The 13,224-nt window shown below is 31.5% G+C and overlaps 1 protein-coding gene across 1 annotated transcript in view; it reads right to left on the reverse strand.

Moving 5' to 3' along the window:
* The window catches only part of LOC131849291 (arf-GAP with Rho-GAP domain, ANK repeat and PH domain-containing protein 2), a 74,330-nt gene that overhangs the window by 48,379 nt on the left and 12,727 nt on the right, over positions 1–13,224 (reverse strand). Inside the window, exon 2 of the mRNA XM_059199331.1 lies at positions 10,008–10,203. Coding sequence (XP_059055314.1) covers positions 10,008–10,203 — 196 coding nt within the window. The remainder of the gene's footprint in view (positions 1–10,007; positions 10,204–13,224) is intronic.

The raw sequence follows: 13,224 nt of genomic DNA on the forward strand, positions 1-13,224 counted from the left end.
TGTCAACAAAACTATTTTGTTCTAACTACGATAGATTGAAACGACCGGTAAGCTATCCGATACTCATATCGGAAGTACCTCAACACTTTTCCAATTATATCTCTAGCTCCCGTGACGTTATTAGTTACAATCAACTTTTAAAACCTCAATTAATAAAGTCAATGTGGTTACGAACCTATTTGATTTAAACATTAGGGTTTATTTAGAAGTTTAACGGCCTTATTACAAAAAGATAAACCTGGTTTAGCACTAGTAATAAACCATTCACCAATGTATTCCTTATTACAAAATGAAGTTTATCTCTAAATCGTGATTCGTCTATGGTCTAAAGTTAGACCTGCGATGCCCCTAGTTTAACAGTGGTCTAAAGGCAAAATATACTAATATAATACAAACTCCATTTTAAAAATTCTATTGTAAGTTGTAGTTGTAAGACCACGTTTCGTCCGAGTTTTAACAGATATTTTGTAATAAGACCGTAAAAGTTTAAAGAAGTTCTAAGAACATTGTTCTAAAATAAGTAATAATGTATAAGGTTTACATAATAATCAAAATATATTTATACATTCAAGTTTGAACTTGCACGTTTAACATAAGATGGAATTTAATATAAGACGGAACTCCGTCTTATATTTTTTTCAATTTTATTAAACATATGTAATGAAATGAAACTTGTCACACTTTGACTTTGAATTTGACAAACAATCATAGATAAATGGTGAAAGTTTATAAAAAAGGTACAAATTAGGGAGATGAATCGGTATAGAACAAAAGCTAAGATTCTCCGAATAATACGAGGCGAGTCAACAGATGTACGCGAATATAATAGTACCTACATAACATATCAATAGTAGTAAGTACAGATATAGGAGAACACAATAAAATTAAAGAATACAATTTCAACACTCCTTTTTATCCGAATCAGATTTTCATGAAATGTGCGGAATCAAATATCAAGTGAAACACACATAAAAGATTTGAGTGTGCATGTACACACTTAAATCGTTGGCCAGCGAAGTAACAGTAATCTAATATTTTACTTAAAACAATACCTATATAAAATAACAGGTCAGCACACAAATTAAAACTTCATTAATTTAATTTGTACTTTGTACATATTATAGTAGTACTTGCACAATATATTGTAAGTATATTAGAAACTAGCTGACCCCGCGAACTTCGTACCTAATAAATAATATGTCAAAATTGACATAATTGTTTCTTGTCTAATGTACAGTGTGTTCAGAAATGTATTAGTACAATATAATAGTAAATAGTATAATAGAAAATAATAGTAAAAATGTATGTCTTGATAATAGTTAATACATGTCTTCATAACCTTGGAATTCCACAAATATTTATAAATAAAAATTAGCCAAATCGGTCCAGCAGTTTCAGAGTTTTAGCGAGACTAACAAAGGTCATTTAATTTGTATATATATAGATAGCAATGAAGAGGAGTATTTGATCTGATCAGTCACAAAGGTCAACATAGAAAAGGCTTTCTGTTTTACGTACTGCACCCATAAGGAATGCCTTACGGGCACTAATTGTGGTGTAAAAAAATCACTCGAGCGTATCCTCGACGATTCAGGTTTATTCGTTTTGTGCTTATTCAAAAACGAACATTGTGAAATAAACGAGAGGAGGAAAGTATTACGCTATTCTATAGAATAGCATTATACGTAACAGGGAGGTAATGATGTATGATTCATCTTTTTATTTTATTAAACATGAAGCATTGCTTGGTTTTATTTTAAAACATTTATGGAAATATTTTTATACGAGTTCTTATTAACATTATGTGAGCATGTCAATATAGTTATATTATCAATATATTACTTAATATGGTAAACTGAATATTATTCATACAATTATTAACCCTGACTAACATATAGTTATCACAATATACACATAGCTTCGAATCGTTTATAGTAGTTGGTATATAATTATGATATTTTTACAATACTTCCTTGTAATGTAAATTTTGAGAAATTATTTAAATTTCTTCCCCCATAAATAAATTTGGATATTGAAACATAAGTAACGGCCTAGATTATCATATAACAAAAGAAGAAATTTCTAATTAGGGTGTTGAAAGTATAAGAAACCCCTATTTATTCATCTGGGACTGTCACAGACACAGATGAATAAATAGATGTTAATATGAGTAGAATGCAAAATGTACAATACAACATCAATTTATAACAAATTAGATTTGATATGAATTCAACTTACACAAATAATATTGTGGTTATTTGCTCTTATGAACAATGCTGGTAATGGAAATAGGAAACTAAATGCATTCATGCAATGCATTTAGTTTCCTATTTCTCCTCCCCTTATACAAATAATATATATTAGTATATTATATTTATAATATTTCAGCTGCGACATTTGTCGTAGTCGTATCGTATCGTCGAATATCTAAAAAGGTACAGGTTATTATTTAACTGGTGTTGCCCTCGTTTTCATCTGCGTATACTTTTTATAGGCTAGATGTAAATAAATCATTAAACGATCAACGCCATCTATTAATTTTCTATAAACTAATTAATGCCGATGAAGTCACAAGAAATAACAAGAAAGTTATCCTAAATCCTAGTATGGCATGGGTTAATTTTTCTTAATATCGTCGTTTCCTTCACCAGAGAGTCGGTCATAAATATAAATTGATACACAAAGATTGTTGGTCTTCCTTATTGAACTCACGACATCTTGGATATGAATTAGGGTAGTAATCTACTGGATTACGATGTTGTCTAATTCTATAAATAACTTCTATAAATAAATTTATTACAGTATTTACAATTACAAAGACAGCTATAAGCTAATAACTGTTTAACGTGTCAAAATAGTGATGCGACGTAATAATAAGCTTCGTATGGGGCAAACTAACTCCATTTTGTTATTAATTATCAGTCAGTAATTAAATTCGATTGTTTTCCACATGTTAGAGGCTGCGTATGCCTGCAGCCATGAATTTGAATACCATAATAACCGTAGTGCAAGAGAATAATAAATGAGCGAACACGTACGATTGATGGATATTGTAATGATATCATCTCTTGTTACAGATGTGTGGTTAATTGGCATTATAATGATATTTATTGTCTAATAAACAAATCATTATAATGTTTTGCATATATTTGTTTAAAACTAAAAGGACGCACGTTATCGATATTTAAAAAAAATTGAATTTATATTTAATTCTATCAATTTCACGCTAGACTAGTCTCGGACAGTGCGGTTTCAGAGGAGCTTCCGCGCACATTGACGATACGAGGAATGAAATACCTGCCGAGGTTTTCTCACGATACTACAGCTAGGGGTTTTTCAAGAAAGGTATATTAAGGTTTCTTAAAGGTTGGCAACGCGCACGCAGCACCCCTGGTGTTTCAGGAGTCCATAGACTACGATAACCATTTACCATCAGATAAGCCGTATGTTTTTAGCCATTATGGTAATATAAAAAAACTATAAATAAAATTAAAATAATAAATGCCAGTGATGCCACTATGGTACTTAAATATATATATATATATATATCATATCATCTATAGTATACATATACATTTAGTATTTCTGCATTAGAAATTTAGGTCGATTTACCTGAAGAAAATAAGTTTCGTCTTCTTGACGGGATGTAATTACATTACAGTCATACAAATCAATCTATTTTACCTTAACCATATATAAATGCTTCTTCTTTCTATAAATGCATAATAAATGCTTCCCATGCTTCCCTTTCTAATCTCTTCTCAATCATTCTATTCCGTTCTACCCAGTTCCACCCTAATCTACTCTATTCTACTCCGTAGAGCTAAATGAAGAAGCCTTGGCTTATTTTGCTGTAGATTTCTGCTTAGTAGTACTAAATCTTTTAAATTCAAGTTAATAGGATATTTTTTGCTTGGAATAACCAAAAAACCATCCCGATAGTCATCAATTAAAATAATATAAGTCGCGATATCTATACGAATTACGTAATAATCATTTTCAGATTTTCTATTTTAATGGGTTTCTTATATTTTTATTATAAACCAGCCCGCCCAAGTGTACAAAACATAAATATATTCAAATTGATCCATCTATTTTTAAATTATATCAGCCCAAATGAATAATAATTAATATAAATATACTAGACATACAGACTTCAAAAGTAAAATATCAGCAAAACATCAATTTAAATAAAAACTAGTTAAAAAACTCAATTTCCGTGTTCATTTGAGCGGCGAGTCTTTGACAGGATTCTGCATTATAACGTCGATACTAATAGAGTACTGTAGCTATTACCTATTTGAAAATTGAACCAATGTAACAAAGGTTAATTAAAGTGGCAGAGCGTTACTATAGAAACCGAGCTAAATACTATTTCAAAAGCATTGGCACCGAAGCCTCGCATCGACCGATTGAGACATTCGATATCAAAAAATGAACAATACTTACTTCTGAATAAACATAAAAAGTTACTCATGCAATATAACAAAAATAATGTACTCTATAACATAGGATAATAATATTTAGACGCAAAATACGTATTTTGATTTTTTTGTATTCCTATTACGCTTTAATTATACTGAAAATACAAAGCAAAATGCATAAAATACAATTATGTTCCATTGTAAAATTACTTTCATACATTTTATTCATTAAATTGTTAATAGATTTTGTTTCATTGTCATAAAATAGAAATATTGTATAGCATCGATCTAAAACTGTACAAAAGTCTACCCATAATACAATTTTTTCCGCAAGTAATTATACACATCGCGCAGAAGAGTCCATTTATTAAAAATAATGACTGAAATATAATACCTAACTTTGCTAAAAAAGAATATTGAGATTGTTAACCTTTAAATCTAGTACTTTAGTCAAACATTTTATAACAACTTAGAATAGAAACGAGCTGACGGCTGATGGAAAGTGATTTTACACAACGAGGTGTGTGCAAAATAAGAGCCGTCTACATCCTTTGAGGAATTATGCGCTGACGTTATTACGGGAACAATATGATGGCAGGAAATATTTCAAATAAAAGTCAATATTACTTTACAGTTATAAAATTTTCTTATCTTATATATGCCCCTCACCTATAAGTTGTCGATTATTAAATCGAAAAGAATAAAGCATTCTTTATATCTTCATTGTTCTTATTTATTCAACTATAATTATTATAACTAATTTTTATAATAATTTAGAACTATTAAAATTAGTATTAGGTTGTAAAATTGAAATTGTGGGTTTTGAAATAACGCTCATGGAAGATGAATTTTTATAATACCCATTTCTTAAAAGTATACTAATATTACATACGTATAAAAATCTTTACTATTTAAAAATTTACATTTCGACTAAGTCATAAACTGCATTACAATTCTACGATTTCTGTACTTCCAGCTTAACACATACATCTGATACCGTAGCTATATTGCTTTAGATGTTGCAATATTGATTTTAATATCGACGTGCCGGGCTGTTATGTGCAGTTATATAGATATAAGTAGCCACTGGGGTTGAGGGAAGGGGAGCGTTTTACTAATGTGAACTAATGGGCGCAGTAGGGTGCACGGTTACATTATCAACCAATAAAAAAAACTACTGCGGTTATGTTTTGCACAAGAGTTATGATATTTTCTATATACTATACACTTTACGAAAATAACGATTGATACAAGCAAAGTCACGGAAAATAGACAGTGTAATTTCCAATTTTGTGTTAATCTGTATCTTATTGGTTTAATTGGACGACTAGACTAATGACTTGTTATAAAAAATTCCGATAAACATAAAACACTCGATGCAACTAAAATGTATTGCAGAAATTCTAGGTTTTATGTTACAGTAATTGCACTAGATCTATTATTTATTACTAATTGGACAATAAAGCTCAAATATACAAGAGCAACGTAAAACAAACATCAAAACTGTAAGCGATATCGCTGTTTAGACTATGTCTAGTCATCCGACGGGCACGCAGGTATTTACAGGGGTGTTATCGATTTTTTATACTCTCTCTCTTTTTCTTTGTGTTTATAGTCAAGTGTTTTGCTACTGTACTGTGTTTATTAATGAAAATTTTATTTATTTGCTCAAATAATCGTACATATCATAAAATAATGACACTACCTATTTGTCCGTTTATCTGTTTGTCGGTACTGATTCAGATCGTGACAAAATTGGTAAGTACCTACACTGAATAAATCATCATATTTATAATTTTCAATATATGTAGATAAAGACTTTTATATATTATTGATACATTTTGTTCCACAGATTAATTATATTTTATTTTTATTTTTATAACCTCCGTTCTTATATCTATAATAAATCTATAAGGATTTATTTACACACCTTTTTCATTTTATATCATATAACTATTCAAAATAAGAGAGCTGTGCAAAATCCTGCACAAAGATAATGAATATCGGTTGCATCACTATAATACATGTAGAACAGCAAATACCTTATATGATCTTACTATTCACTGATGCACGAAATACCAATATACTGACAGAGCTGGTTACAATATGCTACAAGATCAATAGACAAATCTTCAAAGCCCAAACGTCAAAGTAACATTAGATATATTATACGTGTATTTCAGCTTCAGTATTGCATTCTGCAATCAATTTATTAACTAAAGCAGTATGGGCTGATTGCATTACACGTATACGTAGATTGCAAGTTTGCAATCATTGTACCTATTACTATTCTACCTCATGTTAATAAAGTTATTCGTTCTGGGATATTAGTGTATTCAAATTATAATATTTCTATACATATTGTATTCCAATTTTAGAAACTCATAAATGGAGAATATAGTTAAAACCGGTGGACTATCGGTTTAGCACCGCCTTACTTCCGATGGTCGCGGGTTCGATTCCTCGCACCGGGCAAACATTCATTAGTAAAATTGTCTGTATTGGGCTGAGTGTTGTCTGTATAGATACATCATGTGTGTATTCATAAAAAATATATTGTTGTATCACTTGGCTATCTATGTTGTATCCATAACACAAACTCTGTTTAGTTGGGGTTAAATGACGCTGTGTAAAATGTCCAGGGTTAATATTATTATCTACCTCATCCTTCGCAATCAGTATATGTTGGTACACTACTGAGGTAGTCTATACTATACTTCTTAATATAAAAGAGTGACAATCATTAGCATAATATGCAACTAATATAATAATGAATATTATAATATATTATTAACTTTACAATTATATTACTATAGTTTGTATATTTTATACATAAGAAACTGTAGACAATATGTAGAATTGATGTAATGGGAATGTACCTGATGGTAAGTCGTAACTGTGGCCTATATACGAGTACAACATACATGTACGACGATGCTCGTGATGCTACTCTAGTGTTGCCATTCTAGGGGATATTAAGCATTGTATTTGGGAATTTTTCTGCCTTAGTTCATAGATTACAAAATTAGCTGCATGGAAGCTGAAATAGGTAGACAGGGATGGGTATCTCGCACGCAGACTACATTTTACAGAGTTTACTTATGTAAAATTGTATACTTAAGAATAGAATAGAATAGAAATCATTTATTCAAATAAACTTACATTGAAGCACTTTTGAATAGTCATTACATTTTTTAATCTACCGCACGTTCGGAAAGCTGTCTCATCACAAGAAGAACGAGCAAGAAACTTGCGTGTTGCTCTTTTAAATAATTTTATTATTACTTTACATTTTGAAGTTTAAGTGTAATTCAAACCACCAATTAGCACTAATTCAATTAAATACTCAAATAGAAAAAATATTGAGTATATAACCAACTGGTTAAACAATTAATAAGAGGAAATCAGTCATAGTGATTAGAGCAGACCGGTCCCTACAAGCAGCACCCGTTCACGAGTATGACGGATGAGCCAGCCATTAATAAAGTTTTATTACAATTATTGCAACAGATTCATTGAACCATTGAAATTTTAATAAGCTGTCAACTTTTCTAACTGCATTGTAACAGGAGCGCGCAGTTGTTAGGAAAGTATCATATTTACCGACAAGCACTGTACCTTGGGGAAGTTACGCAGTTTCACAAAGCCGCTCTATAGATTTCATAACATTATAAGAGAACTACGAAGACATCGTATAACTAGTCAAGATGTTTTCATTTTAGATTTTTTATACTTTGTTATTTTATTTTATTAAATAAGTATATACTAATATCACGGAATATATAAAATAAAGACTTTAATGTCAGTGTCTCTTAAACTAGAAAAGAATATAAAAACATATTAAATGTAAATAAACGAATTTTCAGTTTATTGTAATTTCATTCAACAATGGTACTGTTCAAATATATATATATATATTTATTTATTTATTTATTTATTTATAAAAACTTCATGCACAAATATAAAACAAAATGAAAGTGCATATGGCGGACTTAACACCATAAGGCATATAGTGGTAGGCTAGTGGTTTACCATGCCGACTTACACTAAAAAGGTCGGATCAAATGTGCAACGCCCAGCAAAATGTAAACATGTCAAATTTTGCACTATGACTGTCATTAATCGACATCTAGCAATAAGATAGAACGTCACTAGCCGTAAAAGGAAGTTGGCACATCACTAGTTGTCGATATATATATATATATATATATATATATAGTGGTAGGCTAGTGGTTTACCATGCCGACTTACACTAAAACGTTCGGATCAAATGTGCAACGCCCAGCAAAATGTAAACATGTCAAATTTTGCACTATGACTGTCATTAATTGACATCTAGCAATAAGATAGAACGTCACTAGCCGTAAAAGGAAGTTGGCACATCACTAGTTGTCGATATATATATATATAGTGGTAGGCTAGTGGTTTACCATGCCGACTTACACTAAAACGTTCGGATCAAATGTGCAACGCCCAGCAAAATGTAAACATGTCAAATTTTGCACTATGACTGTCATTAATTGACATCTAGCAATAAGATAGAACGTCACTAGCCGTAAAAGGAAGTTGGCATATCACTAGTTGTCGATATATATATATAGTGGTAGGCTAGTGGTTTACCATGCCGACTTACACTAAAACGGTCGGATCAAATGTGCAACGCCCAGCAAAATGTAAACATGTCAAATTTTGCACTATGACTGTCATTAATCGACATCTAGCAATAAGATAGAACGTCACTAGCTGTAAAAGAAAGTTGGCACATCACTAGTTGTCGATATATATATATATATAGTGGTAGGCTAGTGGTTTACCATGCCGACTTACACTAAAACGGTCGGATCAAATGTGCAACGCCCAGCAAAATGTTAACATGTCAAATTTTGCACTATGACTGTCATTAATTGACATCTAGCAATAAGATAGAACGTCACTAGCCGTAAAAGGAAGTTGGCACATCACTAGTTGTCGATATATATATATAGTGGTAGGCTAGTGGTTTACCATGCCGACTTACACTAAAACGGTCGGATCAAATGTGCAACGCCCAGCAAAATGTAAACATGTTAAATTTTGCACTATGACTGTCATTAATCGACATCTAGCAATAAGATAGAACGTCACTAGCCGTAAAAGGAAGTTGGCACATCACTAGTTGTCACACACTGTAGTTTGATAATTGTAACCATGTCATTGTTAATAACTTAATAAAATATAATAGTATCAATCTAATATTATTGGGGAAAACCGAAACACATGACAATTAACAATACCTTTGACTACCTCGTCCACAATAATCGTTACAGTATATTTATTTATGCAAAATAATTTCGCTATAATAGCCTATTTTACCTATATCTGCATAAACACAGAACGCAACAAAAATTATCGCATCGTCCGTAATATTATTGAAATAGTTCATGACTTCGATGTAACTTAAGATTAAATACAAATGATAATACACTATTATTATAACGAATGTCACGAACTAAACTCACTCTCCAAATGTGATATTACTCATTGAACTCTATGACGCATTAACAGTACATCTAATATAATTGTTGATAGATAATCAGCACTAACCTTGAGGTAGCACCAGCCGCATCTGGTGAAGTCACTGGTATATTTGACTGGGAAGGTAGTCATGTGCGTGACCAGATGATCGGTCCAACTCCTGCGCAACGCCGCGTTGGTGCAGCTAAACACCACCTTCCGCGGCGTGTGCTTGTTAGCGCCCCCAGAGATCATGATCTCAAAACAGAACGAGTTGCTCGTTGTGCTGTTGACAAAATGAATATATTTTAGCCATTTAAAGCAAAGGAAGATAATTTGTGATCCTACGTGAAAATCATTACAGAATTTAATTTGTAAATCGGACACGAAGTTGTTTCATTTTAGTCAATGAATAATATAAATTGATGTTGTATTGTATGCTGTGCTTGATCACCTCTGTACAAACTTAGAACGATTTTGATAGAAATACATTATAACAAAAATAAAGAGAAATTGTATGTAAAATATTAAAACATCAGTACGGAGAAGTTTCAAATGTAATGTTGTAAATGTATGTTCAGATGTACTCCATCCTACTAAAAACATTGTATTTAAATTTCTTTTACAAAAGAGCCTCTCCTACTAATTCTCTAGTGGAATAAAATTTTAACTCGGGTAACCCTATCTATACACACACCAAATAAAATGTCTGTATTTGCAGAAACGTTTACTGAAAACACTCGATCTACATTTTATATAGACAATGGTGCCAAGATATTTTAAGTAGATCCGTTGCTTTTGGTTTCGAGGTTGAATCACATTTATTTTAGTTTCATGATGTCGAGAATAAATCACATAAGGTAAAATTAGTTTTTAAAAAACCCTATTTAAGATTCATAAAAAGTATACAGCAAACTAAAACGTTATTCATCTAATGAATAGTCATTAAACTATCACTGACAGCTTAATTAGGTAAAACAGTATCTGTATACATCAAAAGCCAAATATTAATGAGATGTAAAATTATCAGTAGATTTATTAGTAACTTGATCTCTAGTTTTAACTACATAATTATGCACAAAATACTGCATACTGCAATTACAACCATAAATTAATTATACATCAATTACGGTACAGCTGCACTGAAATCTAATATTTGTCTCGCTCATGGAGTCAATATATTTAGGACATGATAAATACAATATATTCGGTTGACCACTGAATATTTTGGTGCATTCTCTTACCTTATATTTATTTAGTAACTTTAGTCAGTTTTTTCTGAGATAAAAGAGAGACTGAGAGACAGACACACATTCAATTTGTAATATTAGTATATAACATGTAAGTATGTGATGAGTGTAGGTATACCAAATACGTTGTTACATCAGGTGGCTACGTCAAACTGAATCGTAATAAATAAATACCCATCAAATTCTTTAGGCTTTTGTAATCTTTTATTTCAGGGTACGCGGTCCCCAGGGGTTATATATATAGGAGTCGCATATGGAAGACACAGTAATAAATTTAATAAAAACAAGTAAGTATCACAAAATTAAACATTTCAATAAAATGCGACAATTGCATTGATGACTGTTATGAGTAATGACAATGGTCAAAGGGTTATCAAAGTTCAAAAGTTACTGATAATAAATGCAAGTATAAGAATATTGGATGATTATACAACATGTAAATGAATTAATACAATTCCTTATCTTTTAGTTTTACGTACATATATAATATAAGTGCTGGTAGCCCAGCCAACGGTGGGTATAAGAAAAAGGCATAATTAACAATAATTTAATATACCAGCAATAGGCAATTTCGTTTATCTTTAGAGGGTAAATATGCCCATGTTCATCCTCATGATATCCTCATGACCTTCGCACTAAATTTCATAAAGATCCATTCATATTTTCGCATTTGGTATATTAGTATCGATAATAAACAAAATACCGAACAATTCTACTAGGAAAAAAGAAATAACGATTAGAAATAATAAATAAAAAAATGTCCCAAAAGATTTGTGGAATAAAAATAGAATACAAAAAGAGATTGAGAGTAGGTGGCAGCCAGCCCGAGGCCAAGTAGTCCAACGTCAAATACGGTACACGTATCATCTCCGATTGGCAGAAACAATGAAATGGCAAATAGACCTGGTTGGAACGTCAAACAGATCGCTTTCGGTTCGTCCACATGGAATCATACGAGTACTGTTAACATGACCCTTTGTCTTTGTCCCTTTACGACGTAGCTCGAATTCGATCGTTATAGTCTTTTTAGATCGATTCCTGTCATTTCCACTCATTCGCATTCAATATAATTCTCTTTCGTAATCATTTCCTATACCATGTCTATTGAAGTTAGAAATGAAATACTATTTATCACTTAGGTATATTTTTTTTAGTATCCGGAGAACAAACCATTTTTAGTTCATTGTTGTACTTCATAAACATCTGATACCGTACGGCAAGCAATTAGCAGAATTCAATGGTAAAGTCGTCATTATACGACAGAACGAGACGTTTGTGAATCATACGCATACACACTAGTATACAGGTGCTCTGATAAACATTACAAAGGGGCCGACCAACGAACCCAACCTACCACGAAAAATCGGTCCGAAAGTACACAATAGTTCACTTCGATTGTTTAGGTACATGAAACATTTTATCAGTTTATGAAGTTATTAATGCATTTTTAAAGTCTTAATAATGTTTTATAGTATGTTGTACAGCTTATATAGCATATAACCGAGAGACTTTGTAAAGTCGTCTACATTGTTAGCTCTGACTACCTATGCCGTCAAGGAGTTTGCTTTATAAACTTTTATTTCTATTAAAATAATAGGCATGTTATCTTAGTTCTCCGGAATGGTAACGCTTGATCCGTAACACTGGCATCACATGATACTGTAATAAAGTTCATCCATGTATATAAGCGTCAGCTTGATTGACATTTAAATTACATAAAAATCTCTTTCACCCTAAAATGTAGATATAAACCTATATATTCGGAGTCGTAGTAATTTACTTAGTTCTCTAAAATGATTACCCCTCGTGCATTTTTATTTCCGAGAATTAAGTGACACACGGGCATGGCGGTGTATTTTACGACATGAAATCGGTGCTGTTTATATCTACAATAAACGATGGGCCTTCGGTTTGCTATTCCCTGTCATAAAAATTATCGTATTTAATCTTCACACGAAATTACAATACCTAATACCGCAATTTGTAACGTGGTAGTATGGTTCACAAGTTTTTCGACCTATTGAGGCATTCTATTGATTCGTGTCCTCGGTCTCCGT

The sequence above is a fragment of the Achroia grisella genome, unplaced genomic scaffold (assembly GCF_030625045.1).
Source record: "Achroia grisella isolate CSIRO2021 unplaced genomic scaffold, CSIRO_AGI_Agris_v1 utg640, whole genome shotgun sequence".
Lineage (NCBI taxonomy): Eukaryota > Metazoa > Arthropoda > Insecta > Lepidoptera > Pyralidae > Achroia > Achroia grisella.